The 18,015-nt window shown below is 45.8% G+C and overlaps 1 protein-coding gene across 1 annotated transcript in view; it reads right to left on the bottom strand.

Moving 5' to 3' along the window:
• Positions 1-18,015, bottom strand: part of LOC311103049 (protein ELYS-like) — a 29,643-nt gene that overhangs the window by 9,833 nt on the left and 1,795 nt on the right. Inside the window, exons 2-22 of the mRNA XM_084144553.1 lie at positions 9,941-10,070; positions 9,296-9,549; positions 8,980-9,160; positions 8,620-8,827; positions 8,409-8,525; positions 7,265-7,349; positions 6,526-6,676; positions 6,087-6,219; positions 5,629-5,810; positions 5,063-5,124; positions 4,795-4,923; positions 4,540-4,630; positions 4,159-4,248; positions 3,774-3,914; positions 3,523-3,627; positions 3,212-3,308; positions 2,818-2,941; positions 2,598-2,654; positions 2,239-2,385; positions 1,350-1,540; positions 1,099-1,243 (exon numbers count right to left, since the gene is read on the bottom strand). Of these exons, the coding sequence (XP_084000679.1) occupies positions 1,099-1,243; positions 1,350-1,540; positions 2,239-2,385; positions 2,598-2,654; positions 2,818-2,941; positions 3,212-3,308; positions 3,523-3,627; positions 3,774-3,914; positions 4,159-4,248; positions 4,540-4,630; positions 4,795-4,923; positions 5,063-5,124; positions 5,629-5,810; positions 6,087-6,219; positions 6,526-6,676; positions 7,265-7,349; positions 8,409-8,525; positions 8,620-8,827; positions 8,980-9,160; positions 9,296-9,549; positions 9,941-10,061 (2,811 nt within the window). The 5' untranslated portion in view covers positions 10,062-10,070. The remainder of the gene's footprint in view (positions 1-1,098; positions 1,244-1,349; positions 1,541-2,238; positions 2,386-2,597; positions 2,655-2,817; positions 2,942-3,211; positions 3,309-3,522; positions 3,628-3,773; positions 3,915-4,158; positions 4,249-4,539; positions 4,631-4,794; positions 4,924-5,062; positions 5,125-5,628; positions 5,811-6,086; positions 6,220-6,525; positions 6,677-7,264; positions 7,350-8,408; positions 8,526-8,619; positions 8,828-8,979; positions 9,161-9,295; positions 9,550-9,940; positions 10,071-18,015) is intronic.

The raw sequence follows: 18,015 nt of genomic DNA, 5'->3' as shown, positions 1-18,015 counted from the left end.
ACACAGGTGCACCTTGTGCTGGGGACAAAAAAAGGCCACTAAAATGTGCAGTTTTGTCACACATCACAATGCCAAAGATGTCTCAAGTTTTTAGGGAGAGTGCAATTGGCATGCTGACTGAAGGAATGTCCACCAGAGCTGTTGCCAGAGAACTGAATGTTCACTTCTCTACCATAAGCCGCATCCAACGTTTTAGAGAATTTGGCAGTACGCCCAACCGGCCTCACAACTGCAGACCAAGTGTATGGCGTCGTGTGGGCGAGCGGTTTGCTGATGTCAACGTTGTGAACAGAGTGCCCCATGGTGTAGGTGGGGTTATGGTATGGGCAGACATAAGCTACGGAAAATGAACATAATTGCATTTTAAATCGATGAATGCACAAAGATACCGTGAGGAGATCCTGAGGCCCATTGTCGTGCCATTCATCCGCCGTCATCACCTCATGTTTCAGCATGATAATACACAGCCCCATGTCGCAAGGATCTGTACAGAATTCCTGGAAGCTGAAAATGTCCCACTTCTTCCATGGCCTGCATACTCACCAGACATGTCACCCATTGAGCATGTTTGGGATGCTCTGGATCGACGTGTATGACAACGTGTTCCAGTTCCCGCCAATATTTACATTTACATCATTTAGCAGACGCTCTTATCCAGAGCGACTTACAAAATATCCAGCAACTTCGTACAACCATTGAAAAGGAGTGGAACAACATTCCACAGCCCACAATCAACAGCCTGATCAACTCTATGCTGCATGCGGCAAATGGTGGACACACCAGATGCTAACTGGTTTTCTGATCCACGCCCCTACTTAATTTTTTTTTTTAAAGGTATCTGTGACCAACATATTCACATCTGTATTCCCAGTCATGTGAAATCCAGATTAGGGCCTAATTTATTTATTTCAATTGACTGATTCCCTTATATGAACTGTAACAGTAAAATCTTTGAAATTGTTGCGTTTATATGTTTGTTCTGTATAATTTCTAAATGCCCAGGTCCTCATTTGTTTGCTGCCTGCCTGAAAGAATTTGGCTTCAACTGGTTTCAGTCTCCCTGTCAGAAAGGAAACCTGGGGGAACATGGCATCGTACCTGCTCAGCGAGGCCCAGGGGCAGTTTGAGCAGCTCCTTCATGAGACCCAGCTCCTGACAGGTCTCGTAGAGGAACCGTAACAACTCCTCCGCGTTCAGCCGGTTGGAGTGCTGCCTCAGCATGGTCCATGCCTCCACCAGACACCTACACACATGAAGGGGAGGAGAGAGATTACACACAGACACACGTTTATGTTATCCAAACTCACAATGCAGTCACTGTTAGCAAGGATGCCAGGAAACACACGCACCTGTTGTGTAGCAACACGGAGAGGCAGAGTTGGGCCTGAGCGGTGGAGGAGAGAGGGGGCTTCATGACGTGGAGGTAGCGCAGGGCGATTCCGTGTTGCCCCTGGCACATTAGAGCCTGCAGGACGCGGCTGTGCTGCCAGCCCCACAGGGACGGGGAGGTGGCCGGGTGCAGCAGCAGCTCCAGGGAGTTCTGGAAGGGTCAAAGGGAAGAGGTCAATTGGAGGACACCGTTTTAGCACTACCAATATCTACCAATGAATCATTCTAGAAAATATAACAGTATACACTAAGTGCACAAAACATTAAGAACACCTGCTTTCTCATTGACATGCTGACCAGGTTAAAGCTATGATCCCTTATTTATCTCACTTATTAAATCCACTTCAAATCAGTGCAGATGAAGGGGAGGAGACAGGTTAAATAAGGATTTTTAAGCCTTGAGACAATTGACACATGGATTGTGTATGTGTGCCATTCAGAGGATGAATAGGCAAGACAAAATATTTAAGTGCCTTTGAACGGGGTATGGTAGCAGGTGCCAGGCACACCGGTTTGTTTTAAGAACTGCAACGCTGCTGGGTTTTTCCCGCCCAACAGTTTCCCGTGTGTATCAAGAATGGTCCGACACCCAAAGGACATCCAGCCAACTTGACAACTGTGGGAAGCATTGGAGTCAACATAAACCAGCCTCCCTGTGGAACGCTTTCGACATCTTGCTCCGACGAATTGAGGCTGTTTTGAGGGCAAACGGGGAAGGGGAGGGTTCAACTCAATATTAGGATGGTGTTCCTAATGTTTGGTATACTCTGTGTACATTACAAATTCCACATGGGAGTGTATGACAATGCTCATCAATTGTTGCGTGTGTATGTGTGTGTGTGTGTGTACCTGGTGGTCGTGGTGGTCCAGCAGCCAGAGGCCCTGCACCAGCTTGACCAGGCCGATGGGGATGGCGAAGGCGGTGGGGAAGGACTCCACAGACGCCCCGCTCTTGTTGGGGAAGGAGTACATGACATCCAACAGCAGGTAGATCACCTGGGGGTGGGGTTAAGGCTCACACACAGAATGGGGGGTGCGGTCTCACTATACGGTGGTGTGCATGTGTGGTGAACCCAGGTGAGTCCAGGTGCTAGAGTGTGGGTTAGGAGTGTAAGGAGGGGACTCGGCAAATCAAATCAAACCAACTCCCTGATATGAATATGTGGTAAAGTAAGATGGACGGTGGGAAACCGAGTAGAAAAGGATACGATGGCGTGCTTAGCAGATTCATCAATGTTTTCCAGGAGGTAAATATCCAGCAGGCCCTGTGGACGGCAGAGAGCAGATAAACATCAACAAAACCTACGTTTGTTTCTACATCTGAATGTAATTCCATGACATCAGTCGAAGCGTCGGCTCAAGGTGGGACTGTGATCATTATTTGGCTGTGTGCGAGTGAGTGCGTATGCAAAGGTACCAAATGCTTACGTGTAGCGTAGGGGGCGGATACTTTCCCGTCCCACCCTCGTCCCGTTTCCACAGGTCAACCAAATGATCCCCGCATTGGGCGACCAAGCCGTCAATCATCAGGCAATCTGCACACCACTTCCCCCTGAGAAGACAACGCAGATGGTTAATTCTGAATATTGTTTTCCAAAACAGTCCAATTTGCAGTAGTGCTCCTTTATGGTGCATAACCCTAAGAACACCAAGAACATTGACACTAATATCACAGACAAAATTATCTTCATATCAAATATACTGTATATAATATAACAAAATAACTTTTAAGTTAAACTTTTCCAGTCTTGTGTCGAGGTGTTTTCCTGTCAGTCCTGAACCAGCTCTTGCAGGTAAACGGCCTGATGTGAACAGCACTCACTTGGAGAGCTGCTGCAGCTCCTCTCTGCGGATGGTGTAGTACTTCTGGATAACAGAGTAGCTGTAGAACGGCCTGGAGATCTGCACAGCGTCCTCATCTGGTTGGAGGACAGGGGAGGGCAATTACACGTCTGTTCCCAGTGGACATCTCTAGGGCTGCGTCCGAAATGGTGCCCTATTTCCTACGAAGGGCACTACTTTTGGTGTACATAATGAAAGTGGGCTGAAGACTACAGTCTCCAAAAGGTTCCCTGGAATATGGTCTGACCTCAACACGACAGATGTTTGAATTGCTACAGCACACGGTCTTACCGGAGCCCTCGGGCAGGAGTCCGGTCCGACAGAACCAGAGGACCACCTGGGCGTACTGGGAGATGAGGCTGGACACCAGGTTCTTATTGATGAGTCCCAGCAAACCTGTATACAGAAAATCCCTATGAAGCCAAACTGAAACCTCACGACATGGTATGCCCCAGTCTCTCCCTCTCAAAAGGTTTGATGCCCCCGCCCAGCTTCCCATTGAAACAAACGGGCCCCCTACAACAGTGCCCCTCGGGCTTTACCTCTCTGAGTTAGTTCCTGTGCCTCGCTCAGCAGACAGTGGAAGATGGTGCTGAGGTTCCCCAGTAGTCTCTGGCTGTGCTGCAGCAGCTGAAGGGTCTGGGGGTCCGTGAAGTTAGACGAGCTGTCAAACAGGGGAGCACCTGGGGAGAGACACGCACAGTTAGGAAAGATGGAAGTCAGAAAACACATCCCAAATCTGATTGCGCCAAGAAAATATTGGAAATCCATAAATGTTTCTGGAATTCATAAAAAATGGTCTAAAACAGAGCTACAAGTTGCTACAGTTACCAAGATAATACGTAATAGATAATATGTAAACCAGTTCAACAAGAGCGGCGTTGACAGCCAGTGTCATACTAATCACTGTAGTAGAAGAAAACTCACATATGCCGTCCAGCTCTTCCTTGGTGTGAACCACCTTGTCCCAGGCCCACTCCAGAATGTAGCGCAGGTTCACCGCAGAGCCTGGTTGCTCTGTTAAAGCCAACAACACCATGTTACTTTAGAGAAATCCATTCTAGGGGTGCATCTCAATAACCTAAACTGGCTCCCTCTCCTCCATCTGCACGGATGTGAGTGAACTGGACTTGGCGAGCAAATTCTGGGCCAGCTTCCACCATTACTGTTTTCACCTGTCCTGTTTTTTCTGATAAGTGTATATGTACTAGAGGAGATGAGGAAAGGAGGCCACCGTTAAGTATTGAGACGCAGCCAGGGTTGATCTAACTAACAGGGTGTCACAGTGTGTGTGTTGTGGTGTCTCACCCTCAGCGGTCCACTGTTTGATACAGCCAGTGATCAGGCCCAGGGAGCTAGTCTCTACTGCCGTGGACAAGATGGCGTCCAACTGCTCCTCCTGAGCAGAGAGAGGGAGAGTGTTTGGCCCATTTACAAAATGCCTTCACCACAGAGCTTTATCCATGAACACGTAGTGCATCCACACGGAATTAAATAGTTCCTAAACGTTTAGACGCTAGAAAGCTGGTAGAGCAAAAAGGAGCGACCTGTGTGTGTGTGTACCTGAGAGAGGGTGGAGGGCTGCACGTCAGCCAGGCGAGAGGAGAGCAGGCCAGACATCAGGCAGCGGGAGTAGCTGTTTGAGATTACGTCACTGGAGCAGGGAACAGCCTTCTTCAGGAAGCTCAGAGTCTGAGATGGGAATCACATTAACTGTCTTTTGCTAAGATAAAATTATACTGTATGGACTATGACGACAATAAGATTTATAGCCAATTTATTGTGACACACGATTAACATGAATTGTACCTGACAACTAGGGTTAACTCACCTCTTTCTGATACCCAGAGCAAGTTAGGTGCACGAGGCCAGTGTTGAGCAAACATGTTGCATCTGTTTCAAGGAGAAATACAAATTAGCATCATGTCATCAAGACATTTACAAAACTGACCTCAATGGCTCCAAAGAGCTACATATATTTCCAATTACTCAGTGCAACAAATGTCTCTGAACATAGTCCTCTTCTCAACTTAAGCAATGTCCTTTATAAAAGGTTTTACTGTGGGGGTGCTGTGTCTAAAGCAGGGGTCGGCAACAGGTTCATTAGCGAGGGATTTTCGTTTTTGGTCAAAAAAGACTGTTCCCACAAATAAAAATGTAATCAAGGTATGAAATTATATATATTTTTAAATACAATCTCTTTTGGGGATTAGTTGTGGTCAATTTGTAGTGTACACATTATTATAATGATATTCCGGCCCCCCGATCATCCGCTCCGACAAGCTTCGGCCCTGAATCTAGTTGCCTACCCCTTGTCTAAAAGGCTCTTGCAGTGTGTATGTCTGTGTATTTATGTTTGTGTGTGTGTGTGTGTGTGTGTGTGTGTATATAACTTGCCGAAGTTGTATGTAGTGGGTTTGAAGAACTGTTCTGGCGGGGGGCAGGTGTAGGGCAGGCCACGGCTCAGGCTGCGCTCATGCACCAGGACGTCCAGCAGGGGGCAGGGCGAAGTCATCTCCACCACCGTGTCCAGAGACCACACGGCCAGGTAGGGACAGCTGCGCAGAGACTCCCCCGTTCTGATACACACACACACACACACACACACACACACACACACACACACATATCAACCATTGCTGATTTGCAAATAATTTCCCATCGACATCCCAATAACAACGTAGACTTGTTTGTAAAAATCTCGACAAAATGTGTAAAAACATATGCAGAAAGCTATCTGATAGATAAATGCCTGGTATTATGGGCAGTTGAGCACACCATGTAATTTGAGGCGGCAACCGTGGTCACTTTTACATGTGGACTGTTGATGGGATACTTAGATGTCCGAATCCTACCTCAGAGAGTCGGGCATCTGTGCGTGGTACCATCGGTTGATGTCAAAAACACCGATGTAGGTGGAGGGGTTGCCCTGTCCGTAGGCCTTCACCTGCCAGCTGAAGATGGACACGCTGGTGTCTGGAGACGCAACTAACGAAGGAGAGAGAAGGAAGCCTTAGGACCAGCAGACCACAATGAAAGAGCAAGAACCACATTCATCCCTTTTCCCTCAGGGTCAGATTCATTAGTGCACACCGTAGAAAATTGTTTCGCAATGGACAGGTTCAGGTCTGCGTTTCAGTCCGTTTTCTTCCATTTGGTATCTAGTAAGTCAATACCACACAGGTAGGTTATTGAGAAATGCTATTTTTTTTAGCATTTCTGGTGACTTAGACACCAATCTAATCCTAAGCAGAGGAGTTGGGATGAGTTGAGATAAAATGAAGGCAGGGTTACCTTCATTCATGCTTTCGTCTCTGTCTGGGTGGTTTCGGAACTTCTCGATGGTCTGGCAGCTGAGCAGGCGGGTGTTGGTGGCCTGAACCCGCTGAGGGAAGGCTGTGCTGCTCAGCTCCTGACTGTACCTCTCTTCACAGTACTCCAGACCCTAGGAGGAGGGAGGAAATATGAATACAGCGCTAATGGAAAGTTAAAAGGTCTCAAAGCAGTGAAAGCGCTACATTTAAGTTGTCCAAGTTAGAAATAAGTCTGGTTGTGATTGGGAATAACAGATGACTAAATGAAATCTTCAGGACTGAGAAAGCTCCAGAGAGACTTTGAAACCATCAAGCTTTTGGGCTTTAAAAGCAAGATAGCGGTCGAAACACTTGACCCAAAACATTCGGTTGACAGCCCGTACTGAGTCTTTCCCAAACAAAGGGGGCATTGAACAGAAGTTCGACCCAGCGCGATCCATGGCTGGACGCGGGAATAGCTACTTATTTTATTTCTAAATAATAAGATCCTTGAGGTGAACAATTCTGTATCTATTGGGGGCTCGAAAGAGACCAGAACAGATGGGCCATATACCAATTACACAGAATAGATCAAGACAATAAGACTGAGTTTACACAGGTAGCCCAATTCTGATATTTTGCTCGTAATTGGGCAAAAGAACAAAATTGGGCTGCTTGTGTAAACTCAGCCTAAGGAGGTAGCTAAGTGAAACCTAGAAGGTGGTTGATATTACGGTTACCTCATAGAAGATCTTTCCTGAGGCCAGACACTTCCTCTCACTGAAGGCTAGCTGGAGCAAGTGGAGGCTGACCACATCCCCCTCACTAGAGAGACACACAAAATGCCAAAAATAAAACTATTAGAGAGTTTCATTTCCCCAAATTTGAAACCCTTATTCAAGATTTCAAAGACCTCTCTGATGAGAATAGGCTACCCGTCCTGTTGGGGGAGGACGCATAGTGCTGTGGGTTGGCAGCACACTACATTGCTGCCTGCCATAAAATGAGGGACCTTTATTTAACTAGGCAAGTCAGTTAAGAACAAATTCTTATTTACAATGACGGCCTACACCGGCCAAACCCGGACGACGCTGGGCCAATTGTGCACCGCCCTATGGGACTCCCAATCACGGCCGGTTGTGACACAGCCTGGAATCGAACCAGGGGGTCTGTAGTGACGCCTCAAGCACTGAGATGCAGTGCCTTAGACCGCTGCGCCACTCGGGAGCCATTGTTATTGTTCAATGTATGGTTATTTTGACCCTTGATTATTGTTGTTACTGTTGTCCCGTTGACAATATTGATTATTATTATTTTATTTGTTAATATTGTAAATCTCCAAAGTACGCTTTGGCAATATGTACATTGTTACGTAATGCCAATAAAGCAAATTGAATTGAGAGAGAGAAAGAGAGAAGGGAGAGAGAAGTGTATTAAAGGGCAGTAAATACACCAAGAGGTGGTTAATACTGCATTGGTAAAAATGCAAAAACAAATCCTGAGTTCAACAGTGTGCTGTGACCGCTGAGTACCACAGCTTCATTTCCTGGACAGAGGCTACATTTGCATACAAGCTGTGAAATGGAACTTCCGCCATACTGCTTTCGCTGATCTTGTCCTCTCAAATATGTGAACACCAAAGGGGTATGGAGCTGAGGGGAAGGGGTTGGGAACCCAAATGGAGCGGAAACCGTTCCACCGGTTCCATTGTGCCGGGCAAGTTAAAATAAGCACACCTCACAAGTTTTTGAAATACTGTATGAGTAATTTAATACACATGTAATATAATACTATAGGTCTGGTGTGTGCAGTGCACACTACAACCCCTTCCAAGAGGCCTTGAGCTTTGTGGCCCAGGCAGGTGGGGAGGGGAGGAGAACTTACAGGTCCTGGGCAGACTGGACAGCCCACAGGTAGCAGCAGTTGCGAGGGTCGTTCTCTGGCTCCTGGAAGGTGAAGGCGTACACTGGCACCCTGCCGCCCTCCAGCTGGGAGTGATACCTGGGGGAGAACACAGCAGAGGAGGCCGTCAGACCAACCTACACAGCTACATCTGAGGATTTCCCTTTGTGTCATCCCTGGGTCGTCAACTCACTCCTTCTTGAGCGTCTTCATGTTCCAGAGCTGCAGGTATCCATCGGAGAAACCCACGGCCAGCTGGTTGGTGCGGGGGATGTACTGCAGGGCTGTGGCCCCCGTGCCTGTGGGGCTGCTCAGCTGCAGACAGAGGTGTCTCCCCTGGCGCGTCTCCTGCTCGCGCAGCCGGGGGATCTCAGCCGGGGACTTACACACTACCTCCAGGTCTGGAGAAGACGGAGGAGGGTGGTGGTTAGAGAGGAAGAACAAACAAAGACAGATTGAACAACGTCTCACAATCTTGAGAGGGACTGCTGGCGAGTACAGTTCAGGCTATGTAAAGTTAAGCACACACACAGTTAAATATACAAAGGCTGACCTGAGGCCTCCAGCTCGCTCTGGCTGCAGGACAGGTCATCCAGACATAGGTCCACCAGGAGGACGTGTCCCAGGTCCGTGACTACTGCTGCCACGCCAAAGAACCAGCGCAGGCTTTGGTGGAGGTGCTGTGTGCTGGCACTGGCCCCGCCATAACTCACCAGGGGCTCGATGGCTGTGATCTGCCAATCAACACATGATCTGTTAGTCAGTCGACGTCACAATCAAATCAACCGGTTGATGCAAGTGAAAGGAGTGGAGGGTGAGCGAGAAAATGAAAGAGGGAGAGACGGGAAGATGAGACAGAGAGCACTCACCCTGCCCGGTACGACCACGGCCTTGACCACTCGGGAGATGCCCAGGTCGTAGAGACACAGCATGCTACCCTGGGCCTCCTCCAGACCCACCAGCAGCCCCGTCCTCTTCAGCCAGGAGAAATCCCTGGCCGTCAGCACACCTGGGGGGTGCTCCCCCTCACCGCTAAAGCAGTAGGCAGACAGACGCTCGCCCGTCACCGCGTGGACCACCTCCAGCTGAGGCCCACATGCCAGCCAGGCCAGCCCGCTGCGACCTGCGCCCAGGGAGAGAGGCACGTCAGTGTGGTAGGGAGGAAGCAGACAGGCTAGGCCTACTGGTTCACAATAGTTCATTGTAGAACCCCTCCATTTATAACATAATACTGCATGCTTGGTTTCATTTTTGTTATATTAAGACTGAAGAACGCAGGAATGCAAAGCATCCCTCCTGCAAATAACTAATCCTAGAAGATATGGACAGATGGCTATAGTGGACAGATGGCTATAGAAACCCTAACTCTTTTTGGTTGTTTATGTCTGAGGTGATGTTTGGGAACTGCGGGAACAGACGCTGTAGGTCTAATTCGTGGCTGTGCCATAATGCCATCCCCTCCAGCATGGTCAGATAGTGAGTGATGGCCGCCGTGCAGACACACGTTCACTTACCGACGGTGAACTTCCCGTGCAGCACAGAGTCCAGGGTGATCTCATCCTCCCCCAGAGCGTCTACAGTCACCCTCGGGAAACGCAGCAGGCTGCTGGTGACCTGGGCAGCCAGGTCATGCATGTTCACTCACTGCACACAAAACATGACAGTAAAAGTTAGTCACTTCAATTAGACACGCATGTTCATAGCACACAAAACAGGACATTAACACAGCATTAACTAAACAAAAACCATAAACATTGCATTACTTTTGCGATTCTTAGAGAGCACTTTGTATAGTCCAAACTTTGTGGATGTGGCACATATGGGTGTCAAAACCTACAGGGTTCTCTTGTTGCTTTCTACAGTAGAACCGCGCTCCAAGGCTTAGCAACTAAACTCAATTCAGACAATAAGAGTGAAAACTGTTTCTCTGTAAGCTTACACCAGGTTTTTTCTTTGGGGCTATTTGAGGGGACTATGGGGGGGGGACAAGAGAGGTCTTTCTGCTGAGCTATGGTCCCCAGTTGTCAGACGTTTGGGCTCTGGGTCTGCTGGAATAACAGCTGCAGCTAGCACGGGTGTCTGTGTGCATGTGCTTGTCTTGGTGCTGAGTAACATGTTGACAGATGTGAATCTAGTAGGCCATCGCCATCCAGTATCATGTATAAGTACCCACTTCATTCCCCATGAGAGAAAGTCTTATCTTGTGGACCTCTTAGAGAGCCTTGTATAGATGTACATTCAAGGGTAACTATTCAACACTTGTCAGACAGAGCAAGTACAACTTTCTGTGCCACTGTAGTGCAAAGTCTGACCATAATCTATTGAAGTATGAGTTTGGCCTAGAGCAAAACAACAATGTCAACTTCCTTCACCAAATAATTACTTAAACTAGCCTCGGAATTTCATAACATGCCATGTGTCATGCATAGGTCAATGCACCATCATTGCAAATACCACTAGGCTTGGGCAGTATACTGGGGTATTTGGAAATAGCCACAGGATGGTTTTTCAATACCTTCAATACTGTTGAAACTATAATTTTTGAAGTTTTTCAATAAATGTTCATATTTGTAGCTGCTTTTTAAGTAAATACCTGCAGTCAACTTGTGCAATTAGGAGATAATGCAGATCGCGTTCTTCATTTCACCTATCACATTATTTAACATTATGAGCCTTCCGTAGTTCCCCAGAACTGTTGAGCCAGTCACGTGTTTGTTTGTAAATAACACAAAGGGAGAAAGCAGGAGCAGGTGAGTCCAGCTGTGTATTGACAGGGGTCGCGTTTTATATTGAAAGTCTTTATTTTTTTTGCTTCAATACAGTGATCAGGGTCGTGCAACTATAGTTCTCCTTGACAGAAAATACATTAGTGCAACACATTCGGCACTATTTGGCTGGCAGCCACACAAGTAAATGAGCTTACAATGAAAAAGCTGAGTCTTTTTTTTGTAAAAACCTATGTATGGCCATCATATTTCTAATGTTTATCATAGAAAGAATGCAACCAGCTACATTTCCTAATGTTTTGCTTAAAGTTCATCTTGCATTTTACCTTAGAAAAGTAGGCTGGCTATACCAAGTAAAGTACCATGAGAAAAGTAGCTACACATCAGTCAGAGAGCGGTCTTTTGATAGATGAGAATTCACAAACGGGAAATCTGAGTGAAGAAGTGCAACTAAAGAACAACATTTGTTTGATGCTGAGCAAAAATAAACATAAGAAGTATTTTAAGTCTGTGTTTGCAAAACGCAGCAAGACATTTCTTATGCTATTTATATTTTTTCCTGCATGAAAAACAAAGAATTCAGCATTGGGCGGCCCCTAAGTTTAACTTGCTAGTTATCTAAGTAAGTGGCTGTTGTGTTAGTTTTAGGGCTGTGTTAGCTTTAGGGCTGACCACAATTAGTCGACCGGTCAATTGTTTGGTAGACCAATACTTTTATTTTTGTCGAGGAGTAGTATATATACAGTACCAGTCACTAACTGTAAGTCGCTCTGGATAAGAGCGTCTGCTAAATGACTAAAATGTAAATGTTTTCTTTATTTATACTATTTTCTACATTGTAGAATAAGTGAAGACATCAAAACCATGAAATAACACATATGGAATCATGTAGTAACCAAAAAAAAGTGTTAAATAAATTTTTCAAATAGCCACCCTTCGCCTTGATGCCAGCTTTGCACACTCTTGGCATTCTCTCAACCAGCTTCATGAAGTAGTCACCAGGAATGCATTTCAATTAACAGGTGTGCCTTCTTAAAAGTTAATTTGTGGAATTTCTTTCCTTAATGCGTTTGAGCCAATCAGTTGTAAGAATGCTGTCCATTGACTATAGCTCAGCATTCAACACCATAGTACCCTCCAAGCTCATCATCAAGCTCGAGGCCCTGGGTCTGAACCCCGCCCTGTGCAACTGGGTCTTGGACTTCCTCTGTAGCTCAATTGGTAGAGCATGGCGCTTGTAACGCCAGGGTAGTGGGTTCGATCCCCGGGACCACCCATACGTAAAAATGGATGCACGCATGACTGTAAGTCGCTTTGGATAAAAGCGTCTGCTAAATGGCATATTATTATTATTCCTGACGGGCCACCCCCAGGTGGTGAAGGTAGGAAACAACAACTCCACTTCGCTGATCCTCAACACTGGGTGCGTGCTCAGCCCCCTCCTGTACTCCCTGTTCACCCATGACTGCGTGGCCAAGCACGCCTCCAACTCAATCATCAGGTTTGCAGACGACACAACAGTAGTAGGCTTGATTACCAACAATGACGAGACCGCCTACAGGGAGGAGGTGAGGGCTCTGGGAGTGTGGTGCCAGGAAAATAACCTCTCACTCAACGTCAACAAAACAAAGGAGATGATTGTGGACTTGAGGAAACAGCAGAGGGTGCACCCCCCTATCCACATCGACGGGACCGCAGTGGAGAAGGTGGAAAGCTTCAAGTTCCTTGGCGTACACATCACCGACAAACTGAAATGGTCCACCCACGCAGACAGTGTGGTGAAGAAGGCGCAACAGAGCCTCTTCAACCTCAGGAGGCTGAAGAAATTTGGCTTGGCACCTAAAACCCTCAAACTTTTACAGATGCATAATTGAGAGCATGCTGTCGGGCTGTATCACCACCTGGTACGGCAACTGCACCGTCCGCAACCGCAGGGCTCTCCAGAGGGTGGTGCGGTCTACCGAACGCATTATCGGGGGCAAACTACTCACCCTCCAAGACACATACAGCACCCACACCGGGTGACCAAAAAGATAATCAAGGCCATCAACCACCCGAGCCACTGCATGTTCACCCCGCTATCATCCAGAAGGCGAGGTCAGTACAGGTGCATCAAAGCTGGGACCGTGAGAATGAAAAACAGCTTCTATCTCAAGGCCATCAGACTGTTAAATAGCCATCACTAGCACATTAGAGGCTGCTGCTGCCTACTGAAATCACTGGCCACTTTAAGAAATGGAACACTAGTCACTTTAATAATGTTTACATATCTTGCACTACTCATCTCATAGGTATATACTGCATTCTATTCTATAATATTCTACTGTATCTTAGTCCATGCCGCTCTGTCATTGCTTGTCCATATATGTATATTTTCTTAAATTCCATTCCTTACTAGTTTTGTGTGTATTAGGTATATGTTGTGAAATTGTTAGATATTACTGCACTGTCGGAGCTAGAAGCAAAAGCATTTCGCTACACCCGCTATAACATCTGCTAAACACGTGTATGTGACAAATAAAATCTGATTTGATTTGTGTTGTGACAAGGTAACGGGGGGCATACAGAAGATAGCACTGTTTGGTAAAAGACCAAGTCCAAATTATGGCAAGCACCGCTCAAATAAGCAAAGGAATGGAAGACCCAGAGTTACCTCTGCCGCAGAGGACAAGTTCAATAGAGTTACCAGTCTCAGAAATTGCAGCCCAAATAAAGGTTTCACCGAGTTCAAGTAACAGACACATCTCAACATCAACTGTTTAGAGTAGACTGTGTGAATCAGGCCTTCATGGTCGAATTGCTGCAAAGAAACCACTACTAAAGAACACTAATAATTAGAGACTTGCTTGGTCCAAGAAACACAAGCAATGGACATTAGACCAGTGGAAATTTGTCCTTTGGTCTGGAGTCCAAATTGGAGATTTTTGGTTCCAACCGCCGTGTCTTTGTGAGACTTGGTGTGGGTGAACGGATGATCTCAGCATGTGTTTATCCCACCGTAAAGCATGGAGGGGGTGGTGTTATGGTGTGGGGGTGCTTTGCTGGAGACACTGTCAATGATTTATTTAGAATTCAAGGCACACTTAACCAGCCTGGCTACCACAGCATTCTGCAGCGATACGCCATTCCATCTGGTTTGGGCTTAGTGGGACTATAATTTGTTTTTCAACAGGATAATGACCTAACACACCTCCAGTCAGTGTAAGGGCTATTTTACCAAGAAGGAGAGTGATGGAGTGCTGCATCAGATGACCAATTGAGATGGTTTAGGATGAGTCGAACCGCAGAGTGAAGGAAAAGCAGCCAACAAGTGCTCAGCATATGTGGGAACTCCTTCAAGACGGTTTGAAAAGCATTCCAGGTGAAGCTGGTTGAGAGAATGCCAAGAGTGTGCAAAGCTGTCATCAAGGCAAAGGGTGGCTATTTGAAGAATGTCAAATATAAAATATATTTTGATTTGTTTAACACTTTTTTTGGGTTACTACATGATTCCATATGTGTTATTTCGTAGTTTTGATGTCTTCACTATTATTCTACAATGTAAAAAATAGTAATAAGAAAAGAAAAACCCTTGAATGAGTAGGTGTCCAAACTTTTGATTGGTACTGTGTAATTAATATATAGATCACACACACACACATTACCGTTCAAAAGTTTGGGGTCACTTAGAACTGCCCTTGTTTTCGAAAGAAAAGCAATTTTTTTTTTAAATAACATCAAATTGCTCAGAAATACAGTGTAGACATTGTTTATGTTGTAAATGGCTATTGTAGCTGGAAACGGCTGATTTTTTATGGAATATCTACATCGGCGTACAGAGGCCCATTATCTGCAACCATCAGTCCTGTGTTCCAATGGCACGTTGTGTTTGCTAATCCAAGTTTATCATTTTAAAAGGCTAATTGATCATTAGAAAACCCTTTTGCAATTATGTTAGCACAGCTGAAAACTGTTGTGCTGATTAAAGAAGCAATAAAACTGGCCTTCTTGAGACTAGTTGAGTGTCTGGATCATCAGCAATTGTGGGTTCGATTACAGGATCAAAATGGCAAGAAACAAATAACTTTCTTCTGAAACTCATCAGTCTATTCTTGTTCTGAGAAATTAAGGCTATTCCATGCGAGAAATTGCCAAGAAACTGAAGATCTCGTACAACGCTGTGTACTACTCCCTTCACAGAACAGCACAAACTGGCTCTAACCAGAATAGAAAGAGGAGTGGGAGGCCCCGGTGCACAACTGAGCAAGAGGACAAATACATTAAAGTGTCTAGTTTGAGAAACAGACGCCTCACAGGTCCTCAACTGGCAGCTTCATTAAATAGTACCCGCAAAACACCAGTCTCAACATCAACAGTAAAGAGGCGACTCTGGGATGCTGACCTAGGCAGAGTTGCAGCCTATAAGCTTCTAAAGCCATGACATCATTTTCTAGAATTTTCCAAGCTGTTTAAAAAGGCACAGTCAACTTAGTGTATGTAAACTTCTGACCCACTGGAATTGTGATAGTGAATTATAAGTTAAATAATCTGTCTGTAAACAATTGTTGGAAAAAATTACTTGTGTCATGCACAAAGTAGATGTCCTAACCGACTTGCCAAAACTATAGTTTGTTAACAAGAAATTTGTGGAGTGGTTGAAAGACGAGTTTTAATGACTCCAACCTAAGTGTATGTAAACTTCAGACTTCACCTGTAATTGTCAAACTATGCATAGACGGCTTGACAGAAATGGTAGCAGAAGGTGAATGTTGAACTTGTGTTGCACACATATCCAGATGATGCTGCGTACCATTATGCACAAAAATGCTTTAGGTGGGATCGAGGCGGCAGTCTTGTTCGCGACGAGACTAGTGCTTTGGTGGTGCTACAGCGTGCAGTTTCTGGCGAACGTTAGTTAGCTTACGCCTCGATCACAACGACAGCGACATTGCGTTTTGGTACACCAGAAGTACATTAATTTCCAATGGAATGCTGCGTTTGCCTTGCAGCATTGCGTTGCAGATGCAGTTGCAGTGCGTTCTTAACCCGGAAGCCAGCCGCTGCGCCACTCGGGAGGCCGCTTGTAACATTTTATAAAATATTCTGGGCCCTCAGTTTCCTGCACCAGTGAGCTCGGGACAGACACAGCTGTAGGCTATTTGCACAAGGGATAATAAGTAATCAGGTAGGCCTATTTTATGATGTTTCCTCTGGATCAGAGTATGACATTGTTCCCTTTCTTGCTGAGTGGTTATCGAAATGGAGAGAGCTCGAAAAGGATTTTCAAATACACTGAGGAACAATTGTCATTGTCAATGGATGTAAAAACAGACTTTGTTTGTTTGCTGTTTCAGGTGAAGAAAACATTACTTTGAGAAGCTCCACAGCTCATTAGTGGTGGTGCGTTAAGCCAATCAGAAATACTATCAGATACCCAAATGGGAACATTTATATGCCTATATTTGCACGCAGGCCAGGTAGCCTATAGGCAGTAGCGCTGCGTGGGTAAAATCACTGGGGAAGCCAAGACAGGGAAGAAAAAGCGAAATTACAACCTGTGTGTTGTGATAATTGCGTTGTTTGCTCTATAACCTGTTGCGACCGTGAGACAGACAGACATATAGATAGGATATACTACCGTTCAAAAATATGAGGTGTACCTGTGGCTGTATTTCAAGGCCTACCTTCAAACTCAGTGCCTCTTTGCTTGACATCATGGGAAAATCAAAAGAAATCAGCCAAGACCTCAGAAAAAAATTGTAGACCTCCACAAGTCTGGTTCATCCTTGGGAGCAATTTCCAAACGCCTGAAGGTACCAAGTTCATCTGTACAAACAATAGTACGCACGTATAAACACCATGGGACCACGCAGCCGTCATACCGCTCAGGAAGGAGACGAGTTCTGTCTCCTAGAGATGAACGTACTTTGGTGCGAAAAGTGCAAATCAATCCCAGAACAACAGCAAAGGACCTTGTGAAGATGCTGGAGGAAACAGGTACAAAAGTATCTATATCCACAGTAAAACGAGTCCTATATCAACATAACCTGAAAGGCCGCTAAGCAAGGAAGAAGCCACTGCTCCAAAACAGCCATAAAAAAGCCAGACTACGGTTTGCAACTGCACATGGGGACAAAGATCGTACTTTTTGGAGAAATGTCCTCTGGTCTGATGAAACAAAAATAGAACTGTTTGGCCATAATGACCATCGTTATGTTTGGAGGAAAAAGGGGGTGCTTGCAAGCCGAAGAACACCATCCCAACCGTGAAGCACGGGGGTGGCAGCATCATGCTGTGGGGGTGCTTTGCTGCAGGAAGGACTGGTGCACTTCACAAAATAGATGGCATCATGAGGAAGGAAAGTTATGTGGATATATTGAAGCAACATCTCAAGACATCAGTCAGGGAGTTAAAGCTTGGTCGCAAATGGGTCTTCCAAATGGACAATGACCCCAAGCATACTTCCAAAATGGCTTAAGGACAACAAAGTCAAGGTATTGGAGTGGCCATCACAAAGCCCTGACCTCAATCCTATAGAAAATGTGTGGGCAGAACTGAAAAAGCGTGTGCGAGCAAAGAGGCCTACAAACCTGACTCACTTACACCAGCTCTGTCAGGAGGAATGGGCCAAAATTCCCCCAACTTATTGTGGGAAGCTTGTGGAAGGCTACCCGAAACATTTGACCCAAATTAAACAATTTAAAGGCAATACTGTATGAAAAATGTATGCACTCACTAACTGTAAGTCGCTCTGGATAAGAGCGTCTGCTAAATGTAATGCTACCAAATACTAATTGAGTGTATGTAAACTTCTGACCCACTGGGAATGTGATGAAATAAATTAAAGCTGAAATAAATCACTCTACTATTCACATTTATTTCAC

Source organism: Coregonus lavaretus (genome assembly GCF_964263955.1).
Source record: "Coregonus lavaretus genome assembly, chromosome: 27".
Classification (NCBI taxonomy): Eukaryota; Metazoa; Chordata; class Actinopteri; order Salmoniformes; family Salmonidae; genus Coregonus; species Coregonus lavaretus.
The sequence above is the reverse complement of the archived record's forward strand: the minus strand, read 5'-3'. Positions and strand labels throughout refer to the sequence as shown.